Source organism: Gymnodraco acuticeps, unplaced genomic scaffold, assembly GCF_902827175.1.
Source record: "Gymnodraco acuticeps unplaced genomic scaffold, fGymAcu1.1, whole genome shotgun sequence".
NCBI classification, from domain to species: Eukaryota; Metazoa; Chordata; class Actinopteri; order Perciformes; family Bathydraconidae; genus Gymnodraco; species Gymnodraco acuticeps.
This window is the reverse complement of record NW_022990634.1, coordinates 29113-47091: the sequence shown is the minus strand read 5'-3', so window position 1 is coordinate 47091 and position 17979 is coordinate 29113. Positions and strand designations below refer to the sequence as shown.

The following is a 17979-nucleotide window of genomic DNA, read 5'->3' as shown; positions in this document are numbered from 1 at the left end:
GGATCTCTCTCAGGCTCTCTCTCTCTCTCTCTCTCTGTCTGCGGGCTCTCTCTCTCTCTGGCTCTCTCTCTCTCTCTCTCTCTGTCTGCGGGCTCTCTCTCTCTCTCTCTCTCTGCGGGGCCTCTCTCTCTCTCTGTCTGCGGGCTCTCTCTCTCTCTCTCTCTCTGTCTGCGGGCTCTCTCTCTCTCTCTCTCTCTCTCTCTCTCGGGCGGCCTAACTCTCTCTCTCTCTCTGTCTGTCTGTCTGTCTGTCTGTCTGTGTGCGGGGGGGGCGGGGCCTAACTCTCTCTTTGTGTCTAAGAGTAGTAGTACCATTAAAAGTAAAGTGTTAAGAGAGTGAAATATTGCTTTACGAATTGTAACACGTGGTGCTGTCACCTTGATTCCAATTTCAGATTCCTGTATTTGCCTGAATTGGTTTAAAGAGAGAAAACATTTTGACTAAAACTGGACTAAAACTATGAAGGATAGAAATTACTAAAATGTGACTAAAACTAATAACCATTTGTCTAAAGACTAAATCAAAAATAGCTGCCAAAATACACACTGGTGTAAACTAAATATGAGCCAATAAAGGAATGAGCAAACTGGAATAAAAATACAAATGTAGTGAGTAGACGCTTTACAAATACATTTACACTACAGAGGAAACAAAGGGGGCACTTTAAAAAGCACAAAAACACATTGGTCACCACAGATATTAACGTACCGAGAGTCTCCCTCATGTTCTTGTAAAGGTTAATGGAGTCCGTGTCCTTCATGAACTCCCGCACCACCTCCCCCTGATCGTTCTCCACAATCAGCACCTCCTCTGGTTTGGCCATGCGGCTCACCATCAGCAAACGCACCTTCAGGAAGAGGGAGAGGAGAAGGCATTAGGTGGATCTGAGAAACTGTGAGGTCCCTTTGAGAGAGCGTGACTAATCTTAATCCATTACAGAAACATTATCTAGATTGCCAAATATTTGATGATTCAAAGCAAAAATGTCTCATTATCTGATTCCTGCTTCTACAAAGAGAACACTTGTTTGTTTTGGTCGATGAAGTTGAAGTCTTTGGACTATTGGTTTGACAAAATATAATTAACATTTGAGGAAATCCCATGGGGTATTTAGCAATTTTTTACATTTTAAAGACCAAACGCTTGATCATTTAACGTAAAATGGGTGTCATTTATCACCAGAGGGCAAAAGTCCACACATCCTTTACTCAAGTAGAAGTACAGATACTCGTGTTTAAAAATACTCTGACTTGAGTAAAGAAGTTTAGTCAGTACTTCTACTTTTATCAAAGTAAAGAGGCTTTGAAATGTACTTCAGTAAAAAGTACCCATAACTAGCAGCTGTTTTAAAGAGTACCTGACCTCCCTTTATATGAATAGAACAATAATGTCATTGTTAGCTAATGAATGTTTCCATGCTGAACAACGGCAACATGACAACGTTTCCATTGGTCCCTCTTCTTTAGAGAAGACCAGGAAATGATGGATACACGGATCGTGTTCAAATCAATAGGCACGCAATGACTCTAAATAATAATGATCACGCATCAAACACACATTCAGACTAAAGGAACCAGCTGTTTGGGAAATGAGAGAAGTAGAAAGTTCAGGTATTTGTGTTCAACATGTAAGAAGTAGAAAGTACAGGTATTTGAGTTCAACATGTAAGAAGTAGAAAGTACAGGTATTTGAGTTCAACATGTAAGAAGTAGAAAGTACAGGTATTTGAGTTCAACATGTAAGAAGTAGAAAGTACAGGTATTTGAGTTCAACATGTAAGAAGTAGAAAGTACAGGTATTTGTGTTCAACATGTAAGAAGTAGAAAGTACAGGTATTTGTGTTCAACATGTAAGAAGTAGAAAGTACAGGTGTTTGAGTTCAACATGTAAGAAGTAGAAAGTACAGGTATTTGAGTTCAACATGTAAGAAGTAGAAAGTACAGGTGTTTGAGTTCAACATGTGAGAAGTAGAAAGTACAGGTATTTGTGTTCAACATGTAAGAAGTAGAAAGTACAGGTATTTGTGTTCAACATGTAAGAAGTAGAAAGTACAGGTGTTTGAGTTCAACATGTAAGAAGTAGAAAGTACAGGTATTTGAGTTCAACATGTAAGAAGTAGAAAGTACAGGTATTTGTGTTCAGCATGTGAGAAGTAGAAAGTACAGGTATTTGTGTTCAACATGTAAGAAGTAGAAAGTACAGGTATTTGTGTTCAACATGTAAGAAGTAGAAAGTACAGGTATTTGTGTTCAACATGTAAGAAGTAGAAAGTACAGGTATTTGTGTTCAACATGTAAGAAGTAGAAAGTACAGGTATTTGTGTTCAACATGTAAGAAGTAGAAAGTACAGGTATTTGTGTTCAACATGTAAGAAGTAGAAAGTACAGGTATTTGTGTTCAACATGTAAGAAGTAGAAAGTACAGGTATTTGTGTTCAACATGTGAGAAGTAGAAAGTACAGGTATTTGTGTTCAAAGTGTAAGAAGTAGAAAGTACAGGTATTTGTGTTCAAAGTGTAAGAAGTAGAAAGTACAGGTATTTGTGTTCAACATGTGAGAAGTAGAAAGTACAGGTATTTGTGTTCAACATGTAAGAAGTAGAAAGTACAGGTATTTGTGTTCAACATGTGAGAAGTAGAAAGTACAGGTATTTGTGTTCAACATGTAAGAAGTAGAAAGTACAGGTATTTGTGTTCAACATGTGAGAAGTAGAAAGTACAGGTATTTGTGTTCAACATGTAAGAAGTAGAAAGTACAGGTATTTGTGTTCAACATGTGAGAAGTAGAAAGTACAGGTATTTGTGTTCAACATGTAAGAAGTAGAAAGTACAGGTATTTGAGTTCAACATGTAAGAAGTAGAAAGTACAGGTATTTGTGTTCAACATGTAAGAAGTAGAAAGTACAGGTATTTGAGTTCAACATGTAAGAAGTAGAAAGTACAGGTATTTGGGTTCAACATGTAAGAAGTAGAAAGTACAGGTATTTGTGTTCAACATGTAAGAAGTAGAAAGTACAGGTATTTGTGTTCAACATGTGAGAAGTAGAAAGTACAGGTATTTGTGTTCAACATGTAAGAAGTAGAAAGTACAGGTATTTGAGTTCAACATGTGAGAAGTAGAAAGTACAGGTATTTGTGTTCAACATGTAAGAAGTAGAAAGTACAGGTGTTTGAGTTCAACATGTAAGAAGTAGAAAGTACAGGTATTTGTGTTCAACATGTAAGAAGTAGAAAGTACAGGTATTTGTGTTCAACATGTAAGAAGTAGAAAGTACAGGTATTTGAGTTCAACATGTAAGAAGTCAAAGTAAAAAGTCGTACTTAGGTACAGTAACGAGGTATTTGTACTCCACTACTTCCCACCTGGGTTTATCAGTCTAAATTGGTAACAGTTGTGGAAGCTCATGGTGTCTGAATATCTGAGTGTAGCGAGGCGTACCTGTGAGAGCACGGGCAGGTAGAGGTGTCTGCGGGGGGGCACGTCGGACAGCAGCGGGGTGCTGGAGGTGGAGAACGGACTCTCTCTGTAGAGCTCGGCTGCCAAGTGGTTCCAGTACTCCAGACAGATCTTAAAGATCTCCGTCTCCTCCACTTCCGACACCAGCAGCATGAAGTGCAGCGCCTGAGGGCGGACAAGAGCAATGACTTATTCTGTTACAGATGGAAAACAAGTAGAAAACACTACAACAAAAACCTGTGTTTAATACCAAATACACAAGTGTGTTTTCTGAAAGATCCCTGAATGAGCAGACAGTTCTTTGGGATTGTTATAAGTTATGCCCTCCCTTTTTGACTTCACAGAGAAAGGCAGATTAAGAACGGCATTATCAAATAGTTAGATGATTGGTTATAGATGAGAGTAACACCTACGTCACTTCCGGGCGAAAATTACGACCCAGCCCACTTTTGGGGGGAACCAACGCTGTGATTTGAATGGCGGTCAATACAAATTCAAAGTTTTTGCCAATCCGATCAGAAATTAAAGAAAACCGTGGATTTTCTGATCTTCAAAGAACCCGATTACGATGGCCAGACAGGCTCGATATATGGTTAAATTAAAAATCAGTAGGCGAGGCTGTAATTTCTCCAGCTGTTACTCTCATGAGCGAGGCAGAAATAATAGTTTTAACATGCCAACAAGCTGCTGTGTCGTTTATTGCTCCTCAAACATTAAAACAAATCCAGAGTTCAGTGTTTCTGAACTTCCTCTGAGAAGAAAGGACGGTAACAGAAGAGCTCTGTGGCTTCAGGCTCGATCGCCATTCAAATGACAGCGTTGGTTTTCCCCAAAAGTGAGCGGGGCCGTAAAGTGACGTAGATGTTACTCTCATCGACATCGATAGCCAACTGCTATATTTAACCATATATCGAGCCGGCTCGTCGATTTCCAATGATTGAATGTAATTGTTTGCCTGTCAGGCCATTGTAATCGGGTTCTTTGAAGATCCACAAATCCACGGTTTTCTTACATTTCTGATCTGATTGGCAAAAACTTCAGAATGTGTATTGACCACCATTCAAAAGACAGCTTTGTTTACCCCCAAAAGTGGGCGGAGCCGTCATTTTTGCCCAGAAGTGACGCATGTGTTACTCTCATGTATATATCATATTTATGTGACCCATTATTTTTATGTAAAAGCAAAGTGTTTCGCAGCTTAGTTGTCCTTGTCCACTGCTTTTATGTCCATTCCTTGAGCAATTAAAAACAGAATGTGTACACAGAGCTGGCCCAGCTCTGACTCTGGAGTTCCTTTTTTTAATAAACATGGAATACTTGATCAGTAGTTTCCCGTTTTCATTTTTGCTACATCTGGGATTATTAGATCTCTCTGTTAAACTAAAAACAACTGACTTTTCATTGAATCTATTGCCACACAGAATCCGTCTACCTCCTGAAACAATGATATCTAAATCCAAATGGGCAAACAGCTACAGACATTGCGGCCCTTTCCTCTGTAATCAGTCCCTAATGTTTGTCATTGCAAAGCTGTAATCAGGACTAAACAGTTTAGAGGGAGGTTTCATTTCAACAAGGCGAAAATGATTATACGCCACCAGCTGAAAGTTGTAGGCTTGTTTACTCGACCAAACTCAATATCCTCGTACCTCCATGAGCGACTCCCTCAGGTTGTTCCTCTTCTCGATGAGCTGTCCGTGTTCTTTGAGGAACGTGCAGAGGAACAGGCTGAGGTTCTGGATGAAGTTCTGCTCGTCGTCCTTCCCGTTGGCGTAGGCCACTCGGATGTTGGTGTTCAAAGGCAGCATCTGACCACAAAGACAAAACGGCACATCAGAAACTCACATTTATCTATTCATAGTTGAGCTTTATTTAATCCCACTTGATTTCCCTTAATTGTTTCCAGTGTGTTTCGTTTGAGGACATTGCATTTACTGTAAATATGCTGCATCTTAAACCGTGGAGCCATGAGACCACCCAAGGAAAAACATTTCCTCTAAAACTACCAGATCTAAAACTGACAAAACCCTGCTTGCTTTTATGTATTCACTTACAACAGTCTCTGCACCATTTAGCTTATTGTATTTAGTTTTTTGGACATGTATATACTTTACTTCATCTGCATTACTTAAAGTTAGGGTATGTAAGAATGGAGAAACCAGCTTGAGTGCGCTAGAATTTGAAAGTACTAGTGATGTGTCGGTCGCGAACGAGCCGGCTCCTTGAGCCGGCTCTTTTAAGTGAACGACGGGAGCCGGCTCTTTTAAGTGAACGACGGGAGCCGGCTCTTTTAAGTGAACGACGGGTGCCGGCTCTTTTAAGTGAACGACGGGTGCCGGCTCTTTTAAGTGAACGACGGGTGCCGGCTCTTTTAAGTGAACGACGGGTGCCGGCTCTTTTAAGTGAACGACGGGAGCCGGCTCTTTTAAGTGAACGACGGGAGCCGGCTCGCGCCCGCGAACGAGCCGTTTTAGTTTTTTTTGTTAAGTAATACAAGACAGAATGATTTGATGATCTCCGCGCTACAGCTGCTCCGTGCATACATGCAGTGACATGTACTATCCAAGGATTCGAGACAGTTGGATGCTGCTGTTTTGAGCATTGCAATATATTTATTTTCACCATGTTATTTCTTGTTTTCTATAGTTAATACTGAAACAGAGCCCTGCTGTTTTGTCAGGGCCTTTTCTTTAAATATAATTCTAAAATGTCCATACAGTAGCCCCTTTTTTTAAATGTCTATGCTTAAGTTTGTATAGGTGTTGCTATCTGCTTTGTGTAGCGTGGTTCTAAGGCAGTGCAGTCACTGGGTGGGATCAGAGAGTTAGGGTCTGTCAATGCAATGAAAACATTTGGCCACAGCAAATCATTTGTATTAAACATGTCATTTTGACTTTTGAATACTTCAGTACAAAGGATGTATTGAATAATGTAAGTGATATATGTGTACACATATAAATCATTAGTCAACACAGGGCTACAATTTATTTAATTATAAAAGGTATAATATGTGGTAAACTGAAGAGCCGTTTGGGAGCCGAGCCAAATGATCCGGCTCACCAAGAAGAGCCGGAATTCCCATCACTAGAAAATACACAGCCGGAAACAATCTGTCTCTTCCTTCAGACTTCCTCACAGAGCCCCTCCTCCAACGCGCACATGACCAATGAGGGCACGAGGTAAGTTTGTGCACAGATGGAAGGCTGACAGGCAGGTAGGCCATCCAGTTACTTTAGCCGGGCCGGCTCAGATGATTGGTCGTGCTTTTTACAGCGCCACGGCTTCCACAGATGAATTTATTGTCAAAGCATTTAATATATTCATTGCTATCGGGATGGAATATAACAAAGTGTTTCTGAAGTGAATTACCTACCCCACCGTTAAGTGGTCTTACAAGATAAATTCGCACTGTTCAATTGTTTTATGTCTTATGTATATGTAGGTTGTTGGAGGAACATGTGACTTAACATTTTCATGGCCATATCTACACTGTAGCTACTGTTCATAGGACAATAAAGCCTTAGAATCTTGAATAAAGCAACCACCAAGCAAACACTATTAGATGGAAAAGACTATAAGAGAGGCTGAAAGGCTTCGAATAAAGCTGCCAAGTTAAATGTGAGTTATGATTTGTTCAAAAATATAATTATACAAGTCAAGAATAATCCTCTAAAATGGTATAATTTGTAAAGGAGCCATGGCTTTGTATACACACACAACTGAGTGGTCTAAATCCTTCTTCACATTCAGAATCATACATTCATTTCTCTTTGTGCATATACACACTCATTACCCTACACACACATTTAGTGGGCGGCTGTGGCTAAAGTGCTGGACTTTGAATCAGGGGTCACAGGTTCAAACCCCACTGCAGTCAGCATGTCGTTGTGTGGGCAAGACACTTCACCCCAAGTTGCTCCTGTGGGGATTGCCCACAGTACTGAATGTATGTAAGTCACTTTGGATAAAAGCGTCTAACAAGTAACATGTAATGTAAATGTACACACAAGTCCCTTCCCTGACCCCTTCCTGCAGTGACAGCAGCTGCAGACAGGTGGAGCTGTTTGCATCCACTTGGTGAGGTGTGTGCACATGCTGATGGTTAATACACTGAGACAATTGGAAGTAAGGGTTATGCTTCCAGAAACAGACAACGCGGTTATTACATTCAAGATTTCAACTTCAAAGGTTTGACAAGTCATATTTAAATATGTGTGCCGGCTGATGCCTCAAGATGATTTGCTAATTATTATTTTGTACTGGTTTTCTCCAGCTGTCTCTGGTTTTGCTGGTTCAAATATTGTGCATTTGCATACTTTGTCTTTTGTTTCTAATTACCCTGTTCCTCCTGTAAAGCAATGGTTTTAAAGAAATGAAGCCTGCCTACTAAAGCAGCATGTGTGGCTCTGATGCTCCTTTGTAAACTAAAAAAGACGTTACACTGAATCTGCCTTTATACCATAATAAAAAGGCAGATTCTCACAGGTCTTTTTCCCCTTCTTGGCAAAAATCTAATATTTGTTTAAAGACTTCTATGTTGTACAAAACCAAGATGATTGCTCCTGTGGGGATTGTCCACAGTACTGAATGTGTGTTAGTCGCTTTGGATAAAAGCGTCTAACAAATAACATGTAATGTAATGATTGTAGTGATTTGCAGAACACCATCTTATAAAAAGATTAGTAGCTATTAAAGACTCATGGAGTAATCCTTCGTGTTGCCTGTCTTGTTTTGAGCCCGAGGCGGTCTGTAAAGCATATTCTCTGAAGGTGTGTGAGGGGCGGAGGCAACACACCTGTCAGAGGATTGACATACATCATAACCTGAAGGTTACATTCATTATGGCACCGGTTTTTACATTTTACATTCATTATTTGTTTCTTGTAGTTCGTTTTTTTACTTGCTGCAGGTTTCACCAACTCAAATGTAAGACCACTTTGAAAATAATTTAAGACCTATTTCACGGCAAGAAAGTATGAAGGAAAATTGCTAAGAAGAAATACGTCCCATAATTACTTACAAAGTGAATGTATTTACGTTCAACATAAGAAGAATGACTGAACATAACAGTACACAGAACTGTGTGTGTGTGTGTGTGTGTGTGTGTGTGTGTGTCTCAGAGAGAGTGACAAGAGCTATATTCAGAGCTCTGCTGCCTTGGCTACAATCTGTCATCGTTGCTGTTGTATGATTGGTGTTTAGCGTCTACAGCACCTCCGCTTTTAGGGTTGACGTAGACTCAAACGTCACCCGGAGGTCCCCCGGTGTTGTTGCGGGAGCTGCTGCACTAGCTAACACTCCACTAGCTAACGCTGCATTAGCTGCTACTGCACTAGCTAACGCTCCACTAGCTAACGCTCCACTAGCTAACGCTGCACTAGCTACCGCTCCACTAGCTAACGCTGCACTAGCTACCGCTCCACTAGCTAACGCTGCACTAGCTAACGCTCCACTAGCTAACGCTCCACTAGCTAACGCTGCACTAGCTACCGCTCCACTAGCTAACGCTGCACTAGCTAACGCTCCACTAGCTAACGCTCCACTAGCTAACGCTGCACTAGCTAACGCTGCATTAGCTAAACAAACGCTAATCTCTTTTGCTAAAGGTGCAGCGGGCTTCAAACACGTTCCCTCCACTGGTTTCAACCAAGCACTAAATTCGATGTTTTCCAACCAAATACGGTTGAACTTCCCCATATTTATTTGTAAGTAGATTCGAAGATACCTGAGTTTCTGACTGCCGCTAGCTGAAGCTTGGTTGCTAGGTTACTAGCTGGGTGTTCTCCAATAAGGGGCCGGGGGAAACAAAGTTAGTGATTACTGGTTCCATGTTGATTTAATTCAATACAGATTGTTGGGGGGGGAACTGAAAGGCTGTTACCGTACTGGTTACTTTGCAGCCCGGACATTTCCCCCAAAACACATTTAGACGCCATCGCTACACAGAAGCACCTTTCAAATCCCATCATTTTTAAGACCTTCTAAATCATATTTAAGACCTTTCTTATTCTGATTATCAAATGTAAGACTTTTTAAGACCTCGCGGTAACCCTGCTTGCTCTTTTTACTGCACTGTTAGTATTATTATGTTTATTTGTATATTTTGTAATGCACAATAATGGCCTTGGGGATAAATAAAGTAGGTCATATTTCAATCAAACAAAGACACTGAAATTCCTCCTAAAGCTTTCCATAAAAACACTTAAACACACGTTCACTGTTATTCTTGTCCTCTTGTAATTACAGTGAACAAACAGAAAACTGCTTACACTGCATGACAATGTTGAGTGTGTGTGTGTGTGTTTGTATTGTGTGTGTGTGTGTGTAACAACAAGCTGACAGCACTATTGAGAGTGCAGACTTTGCCTACTGTGTGTGTGAGGTAGGAAACTGAGGAGGGTTGCACAAAGTGTGTGTTTGTGTGAGTAATAACAGAGTGGACATGTGGAACTGTGCTTGTGTGTAATCATTCTGAGTGCAATTAACTAAAGCACCACTCATAATGAGAGTGCTGTGTGTGTGTGTGTGTGTGTACCTGTTTAAGCTGGCCCATGGTGAGGGTGAACTGGTTGACAAATTGCTCCTCGTACTGGTTGACGCTCACGCCGGCGATCTCTGTCAAACATTTCAGCGTAACGTTGCGAAACATGGGCACGTTCAAGAACTGAAACACAGGAATACAAACAACAGGTCAGGTCAGAGGTCAACTGGAGACGTTTACTGTCCTGTCTGTTTTGTTAATCACTACTCCGTATTTCTCCATGATAAATGGCAGTTTTAACATTCAGTAGTGATTGTAGACAGAAAACCGTGAGACGCTCACAGCAGACCAAACTAGGGCTGGAGCTAGAAATAGCTTAAGTTTAAGCGAATGGCCTGGTCTATAAAGTGTAATGAAACGTCCATCAGGATTTCCCAGGGGTAGCCTCCTCAAATTAACTGCAGACATTCTCTACTGTAAAGAGAACTGTAAAGTGTCTCTACTGTAGGCTATTTTTATTATATGTACAGCACTTTGGCTCCACCAAAAATCGTTTATAAATGTGCTATATGAATAAAACTTGATTTGATTTGATTCAATTAAGAAGATATCAAACTGAGAAAATCCACAATTCTTAAATATTCCATTGGAAAATAACTGAAATATCTATAAAATAATCCAAGTTTGGTGAATAATTTTCTATCCATCAACAAATCCATGAAGTCATTAGCGACTCATTGTGTTGTCTTGAGGCTAAATGTAACTCCTTCAAAGGATGGACTGATGCAAGAGGACACACTCATCAGAGGTGGAAAAACAAACAATGACACAAAGCAATAGTTAAGCACAAAAGTAGATGCTTTATGTTACCGAGAACTAAAGTGATACACAAAAAGAATAGGGAGAAGTAAACATCTGTGGAATCGGCTATATTCCCTTTCAAAACTCACAAGTACAATACAGTTCTACTTTATGTGAACTGTGTGTTTTTACTTTGTATTTGTGGACCACCAACCCCACATTTCTATCACTGAGATTCAGAAAATTATACAAATGTCTAACCCTCACTTTTGTTCATCTGAATGGATATGTTCTGCTTTACCTTGTAGACCAGAGTGCTGATGAGCTTGGTCTCGAAGATGTAACCTAAAGGAATCCAATTCAGGAAGCGGAGCAGAGTCTCCAGTGTAGCGTGGACCAGCGGTGCATTCTGGGAGTTTTCCTATTCAGAGAAAGAAGAAATGTGCATTAGAATAGATTGTGGGTTTAATTAAAACATCAGTGTCTGAGGAGAGTTTGGTTTCATTAATTCATTCATGTCTTACCATCACAAACTGGCACAGCTGGAATATGGAGGAGAACTCGTTGCACATGCTGAGAAACAAAAGGTAGGGAACATCAGTGATGGTAGTCATGTCGTAAAACGTTTTAGAATATGTGGACATTTCTGCATAACACACAAAATCTGGTACCAAGAGGAGTCATTTTTCCCCATATAAACGATTGTTATTATTTAAAAAATAAACCGCTTTCTGTTCCAAAAATGTATACTTTTTATTTGCAGAAAGGATTGACAAAGCATTCGATCAAACTGCACCAACTCTACAATTCACATAAGTCACACTAAGGGATGCAGAATTACAAATATTTGTACTGATATTGCCAAATGAGCAGGAAGGATCATTTTTTAAACACTCATTTTCAGTAAAAAAAAAATTCTAAATATTAATGGTTTGATTTGAGGATGTGTACCAGACATGGATTTGTTGACATGACTCGCTGCAGCACCACAATACTACATACCGATATGTTCACCTTTACAAAATATGACATTAGTCCAAATTGCAATTCAATAACATGTCCATTCATTAGGCGCGTTCACACCGGAGTACTTTTCCCCGTACTTTTCCCGTTTAGTTCCGTTAGTACCCCTGATGTCGCGTTCACACCAAAAAGAGTACTTAGTGCCGGGAACTTTTACCCCCATTTTTAGTGCCTGCTAGAGAGGCGGTACCAAAAAAGTACCAATTTCTATTGGCTGGGCGAATTGCAAACCACGCAACGTAAAAATCTGAAAAGTTTTGTGAAGCCGCCATTGTATTTGTGGCATTGGCATTGGCATTAGCATTCTGGTGATTTACTCGGAAGGCTAGCTAGAAGTCAGTAGAAGCTGCAGGGAGTCAGCAGCTTCTACTGAAGCCAGTCCCCAACTCCGGGCGGCAGTATACGCCGTGAAGTTGTTTGCGGCCTGCCAGTAAACCCAAAGCAGAAGAAGAAGAAGTGACGTCAGCGGCTCATTTGCGTAATCTTCCCTCAGGGAAAAGTACTCCGGTGTTTACGCGATTGGTACTTAGTGCCCTGGGGTATTAAGTGCCGGCACTAAGTACGGCAAAGTACTTGGTGTGAAAGCGGCTATTGTGCAGCCATTGTCCCAGTACATTATGAGTAGGGTTGCAAAATTCCGGGAATTTTCAAAAATGGGAACTTTCCATGGGAATTAACGGTTATAAACTGGACATTTTCTAAATTGAAGGTTGGCTCGTAGGGAACTTAAATATAGCTGGGGAAAGTATATTTTTAGCATAATCTATCCGACTAAAACAAACAGATGCCATTCAAGTACACTTGAATATCCATGCCATTCCTCAATCACATGCACACTGCTTACTGCAAGGCTATTGAGACCACACCCCCCACAGGCACTGTGCATTCCTCCATCACATGCACACTGCTGACTGCAAGGCTATTGAGACCACACCCCCTACAGGCACTGTGCATTCCTCCATCACATGCACACATGATTTCTAGAAGGCTGGATCACACTTTTGATCCCAAAGCACAAGACAAATAAAGCCACACATCAAAGCCTGTGTACTACACAGGCTTTGATGTGATGTGATGCGATAATAATCGGTCCGATATTAGGAATTATGACGTCATCCCGATAAACCCGATACCAGTATTAATAGCCCCGATAATATACAATATATCTTTTGGGTAAAAAAAAAGAAAACATACTGCGGTGTGGGTGGATTGGGATGAGGGGCGCTTGTTTTTCACTCGGCTCCTCCCGTTTTGCCAGTACTGTGGTATTAGTGGTTTAGGAAGAGGGGAGTTTTTCACAAATCCAGCGCTCCCTAACTCATGCCTGGCTGTGACGTAAATGGTGTGCAGCCGTGAAGCCAGGACAGTAAACAAACATGTCGCCGGTGGTATGGGACTATTTCAGAGTTAGATAGTTCGCTTGCTATTTGTATTAACAAATGCAGAAGTTCCACGAGGAGGGGAAAAGGCAACGAGCTAGAATACTTCCAACCTGATTAGTCACCTGAAACATCGCCATCGCTACGATGGTGTGTTAAAAGCATACGAAGACGCCTGCGCTGCTAAACTAGCGGCGAATCCAAAGCCGGCTGCAAAGGCACCGGGGCTTTTACCTATCGACGAGGCTTTTGAAAAAGGCAAGAAGTTTGCCAGAGACGACGCCAGGGCTAAAACGATCTCTAACTTCATCATAGAAATGATGGCGCTTGACGAGAGTCAAAACTGTTCTTGGCTTTGTTTTGTTCATAGTAGTAATGCTCATGTCATTTGCTCACTACAAGTCTTTGTTTTACCACCAGGTGTGCAAAACCTACAGGTACATTTAATATATATTATATTATTATCGGTATCGGTCTTGAGAAGCAGGAAGTTATCGGTTTCAAAAAAACAATATCGTGCATCCCTATTTTGACGACATTATGGGGTAATATATTTATACGTATAACTTATTTAATGTTTAAATTGCAAATATCACATACAAATGTATTCATCTAGAGCAGTGTTTCTCAAACTTTTTCATACCGGACCACTTAACCAATAAAAAAACACTCGCGGACCACCTAACTCCCCAAATATCCAAAAACACGAGATATTCCTGCGAGAGTGCGGAAAACTTTTATTTATTTCAAATATGGAATATTTCCCAAATTCCCCAGCTTAACTTCCCATGGAAATGTATGGGAAATGTTCCGCCCCTTTGCAACCCTAATGAGTCATCGGTTACCTGTCTTTGAGGTGCTTGGCCTTCACCTGGGTCATCTGTCCGCTGGAGAAGTCAAAGACCTCCTCGCTGAGCAGCTTGAGGATGATCATGTTGTTCTGACAGAGGCTCTCGCTGGTCCGACTCGCACCCACGATGTCACTGATGAAAGTCGGCCAGTGTTTGGGCCATTCCTGTTTCAGGATCTAGAAACAGTCCAGAGAAGCAGAGCTGTGTGTGAGCAGGCTCATCGCGTCATGACGTTTAGTGTACCACGTGTAAACCATCAAGAGTTATTCACCTGTACGAGGATCATGTTGAGTTTTGAAATGTAGACTCCCTCTTTCTGCAAATGAACCACACCAGTCCCATCAGTATCAAGCAGCAGGTTAATAATCAAAGTGACGTATCTTTGTGTAAGCTCACCTCCATGTTTGCAGGATCAGAGGACGTCTTAATGATCAACCCAACAACATACTTCTTGATACCTGCGAACACAGACTAGAATTTTTAAAATGCAAAAAGTATTTCCCTGATAAGTAACACTTCAGACAGAAAACATCGTGTGCATATTCATTTAACATCATAAAACTGACCTTCACACTGATTTCTAGGAAGAATTTTCCAGCGTGTTTTGATGACCGTCTCCAGAATCTGCAGTGCGTAATACTGAGGGGGGGAAAGTGAGCCATAAGAGACATATTCTTTACATCAGAGCCGATTAACAACAAACAAATGGCTTAATATGATATAATACAAACTGAATGTCTCTATGGGGAGGTTAAACAAAAGATGTCTCATGGCCCATAAACCCAGGAACCGTCCCCATCCAAAGACATGTCCAAACATGTCCATGCACGTGGATACTTGATATAGTATCAAATGAACTGTGTGCCCCAATAGTTTGTAGTTGGCACATTAACGTCAGAGATGTACTCAAATGTTTTTAAATGACTTTCTTAACACCTACATATTACCCATGTCTTCTTACATATTTCAAATTGACGTACTCAAATGAATATCTCTTGTTACAACTCAGTGCAGATTATCCATTTATATCAAACCTATTTAACAAATCAATTAAACTCTATTGATTCCATCTATATTATTATCAAAAGATGCAGCAACAATTGAAATAGTTAAGCCTACGACCACACATTAGTAAGCATCTATGGGCTGGAGAAAGTCCAATAAATACAGCTGGGCTAAAGCAGAAGTCCTGCTCAAACCTCCCTGCCCTGAAAGCCTGATGTGGATAAACATCAGCTCACATTATTACATTCCCCAAGAGACCATCCACAAGCAGCAGCTAGGAGTTCATCGCTTCTGGAACACCAGCGTTCATCAGGTACGTACTTTTGTTTTCATATTCTGGGAGAACTCCAGGATGGTGTCGACCCTCGTCCAGGCGTCTGGGTGGTCCTTGAGGTTTGTGAGAACTTCCTGGGCCACTCTTTGCTATAAAAAAAAAAGAGCAATACAGCAAAGATAAATCTTAAGGTTTATTTTCTTACACATCTTATTTGAGTTGATCTCCTCTAATAGCAGCAGGGTTAAGCTACGCAACAGTGTTCAGACACTTGAAGTGTTGGTCCTCACCTGTGATCCAATGTCATGGTGCATGGAGTTGACAACATTATCCAGCAGGTTGATGTCCAGCTTCTGAGTGAAGTCCAGCAGCTGTCTGGCTGGGTGATCGGCCAACATTGTCATTTCGGCTGGCATAGAGCTTCTGAGGGAAGAGAAGCCGTTTAAACTCCATATCCTATTTTTTTAAGTCAGTTTATTGAACATGTCAGAAACAAAAACATACAACAATAATATATATATATTCTCTGACTTTTTTCCTTTTCTCACTCAAATTAATAATTATAACAAAGTACAAAAAAACAAATAATAACAACAACAAAATAATAATAATTCTCAGATAGTCTGTCATGTTCAACAGGGGCAAGAAGAAGCTTAAAAAACGTTTCTGGTCCTCCCCCCTCTAACATATATTTATCTTATAAATAAAACATTAGGTCATCGTCATCAGCGACATGTTTGTCTCGTTAATTCGTTTTTTTACAAAACAATCAGAAAGAAATTACTTTTACAAGAAATAACACCAAATGGGATTTTACAGGTCCTGTTCATAACCATTCATGATTTGGCTCCTAAATAATACTTTCAGTTTAGATAGACAATATTTCAGTGCATCTACAGGTATTCCACAGACTAACACTTATATCTATATAACAGCAGCTGATAATACTCAAAGATATGCCTTGAAAGTCAAACAAATACACAGATCTATAGTAGGAGTGAAGACTTTCATTGCCAGCAGCTGCTTCTCTGTGACTGTAGTTTGTTTGATAATAAATATGCTTTATTTACATTTTAAATACTGCTCTAAAAAACCTGGGAACTCAAACAGGACATTTAAATCAGGGGTGGAATCTTATTAAGTGCATTAACTCAAGTAGGCATTTCCATATTCTGCCACTTCAAAAATACTACATTCAGAGTGAAATATTGTATTCTTTAGTGCACAACATTTAACTGAAAGCTGGCTCCCCAGGTCAAGATTCAACATGTTGTTTTCTAATCAGGTAAAAAAACAGTACTGTACAGTAAGAGGAGTTACTATCAGCCCTACGTTGACAACATAGAAAGACTGCTTACTTATGAATACAATCATAAGTGAGGCCATTCTGCTAACCTGCAACGGCAAAACATTAACTTCTGATACTATAATTACACAGTATGTGCAAATGGACTAAAGCAAAAGTACACACATGGTAAGGTGTTAAGACAATGCAGGAATAATGCCTACCATGGATACATATTGAAGATATACAATACAATAGTACGGATAAAAAGTAGTAGTAAATAATAAGACACGTTATTCCTGTTCAGCCAAAATGTGTCAAGACTGTCAGCCTCGTGGTCCAATTATGACACCCATTATTTCATAAACTAGGACGAGATGAAACGGCGCCCCCACCTGGATAACAGGGCGCGTAGAACCCCATTCACCACAACCCGACCGACCCGTTTATACTACACTTTAATTAAAAGACGGTTGGGAAACAGATCCTGGAGATACTAGTCCTCGGGCTAAAACACTGCACTATGTCAGTTTGTGGTTTGTGTAGTTAGACAATAACAACCACATTACTTTAGAAACGGATGCTAACGTTAGCCCACGCTGGGTAAGTTAGGTTACTGTTTATCGGGCTTAACTTACCTTGGGTGTCCTGTCCTTTCCTTGGAAACAATAACTGTCCTATCAGATGTGTCTTGTAGTAATATGAATCCTCTCAAAGCGATGAAACGTTATCTCATGACACACGTTTGCTCCTAACCTTCGATAGCTAAAATGCTAACGTTAGCTTCACTGGATGACACCAACAGCTCTAATTTAAAAACACCGTTACACGGATACTTATCGATTCTTGGCGGTGTATTAAAAAGCTTTCCGCAGATTACCACAGCCTATAGTTTCTTGTCTTCAGCCAGAAAAACGTATATTTTTCTTTAGCGATCAGTGATTACAGCCGCCTCCCTTTTACCAGGCTAATAGCAATGTAGCGTGCTAATGGAAAAGTCAATGAAGATTCTGGTCTGCGGGCTCATTTAAGCTAAGCTAACAACACAGATTCTCGGAGTCACACTTTAGAGCAGTATTCCGGGTCATAATCACGAAGTAAAAAGAGTTTCGTGTTTATTTCTGATTCTATTCGCACACACTGTTGGAGAGCAGAGATGTTTTAATGCGTGCAAGTGGGCTCTTCCTCTAAGCTCATGCTTCCAACCACGGACCGGTTGAAACCGGTTGAGACCGGGATATTCTTTCTCGGTGTTTCGGCCCGTTGCGCGCCGCGTAAAATTTGGACTATGTACCCGCCCACCTGGCTCCTGATTGGCTGTGCGGGTGCCGACGTCATGCGGTGTCATAGGCTGGGTGGAGCTGTCAATCTGGTTCAGCCTCCCTCCCTCTGATATAAAGTAAATATCTTCAGAATCAGATATTT

At 40.6% G+C, this 17979-nt stretch overlaps 1 protein-coding gene across 1 annotated transcript; it reads right to left on the bottom strand.

The window, feature by feature from the left end:
* Positions 1-505: 505 nt before the first annotated feature.
* Positions 506-17818, bottom strand: LOC117554719 (exportin-1-like). Its single transcript, XM_034229204.1, has 13 exons — positions 17193-17818; positions 15560-15692; positions 15317-15418; positions 14557-14629; positions 14387-14448; positions 14262-14306; positions 13985-14166; positions 11262-11310; positions 11039-11158; positions 9991-10119; positions 5105-5263; positions 3438-3620; positions 506-847 (listed from the first exon to the last, which is right to left on the bottom strand). Exons 2-13 carry the CDS (start codon positions 15683-15685, stop codon positions 521-523), a joined length of 1557 nt encoding a protein of 518 aa, XP_034085095.1. The 5' UTR covers positions 15686-15692; positions 17193-17818; the 3' UTR covers positions 506-520.
* Between the last annotated feature and the right edge of the window lie 161 nt (positions 17819-17979).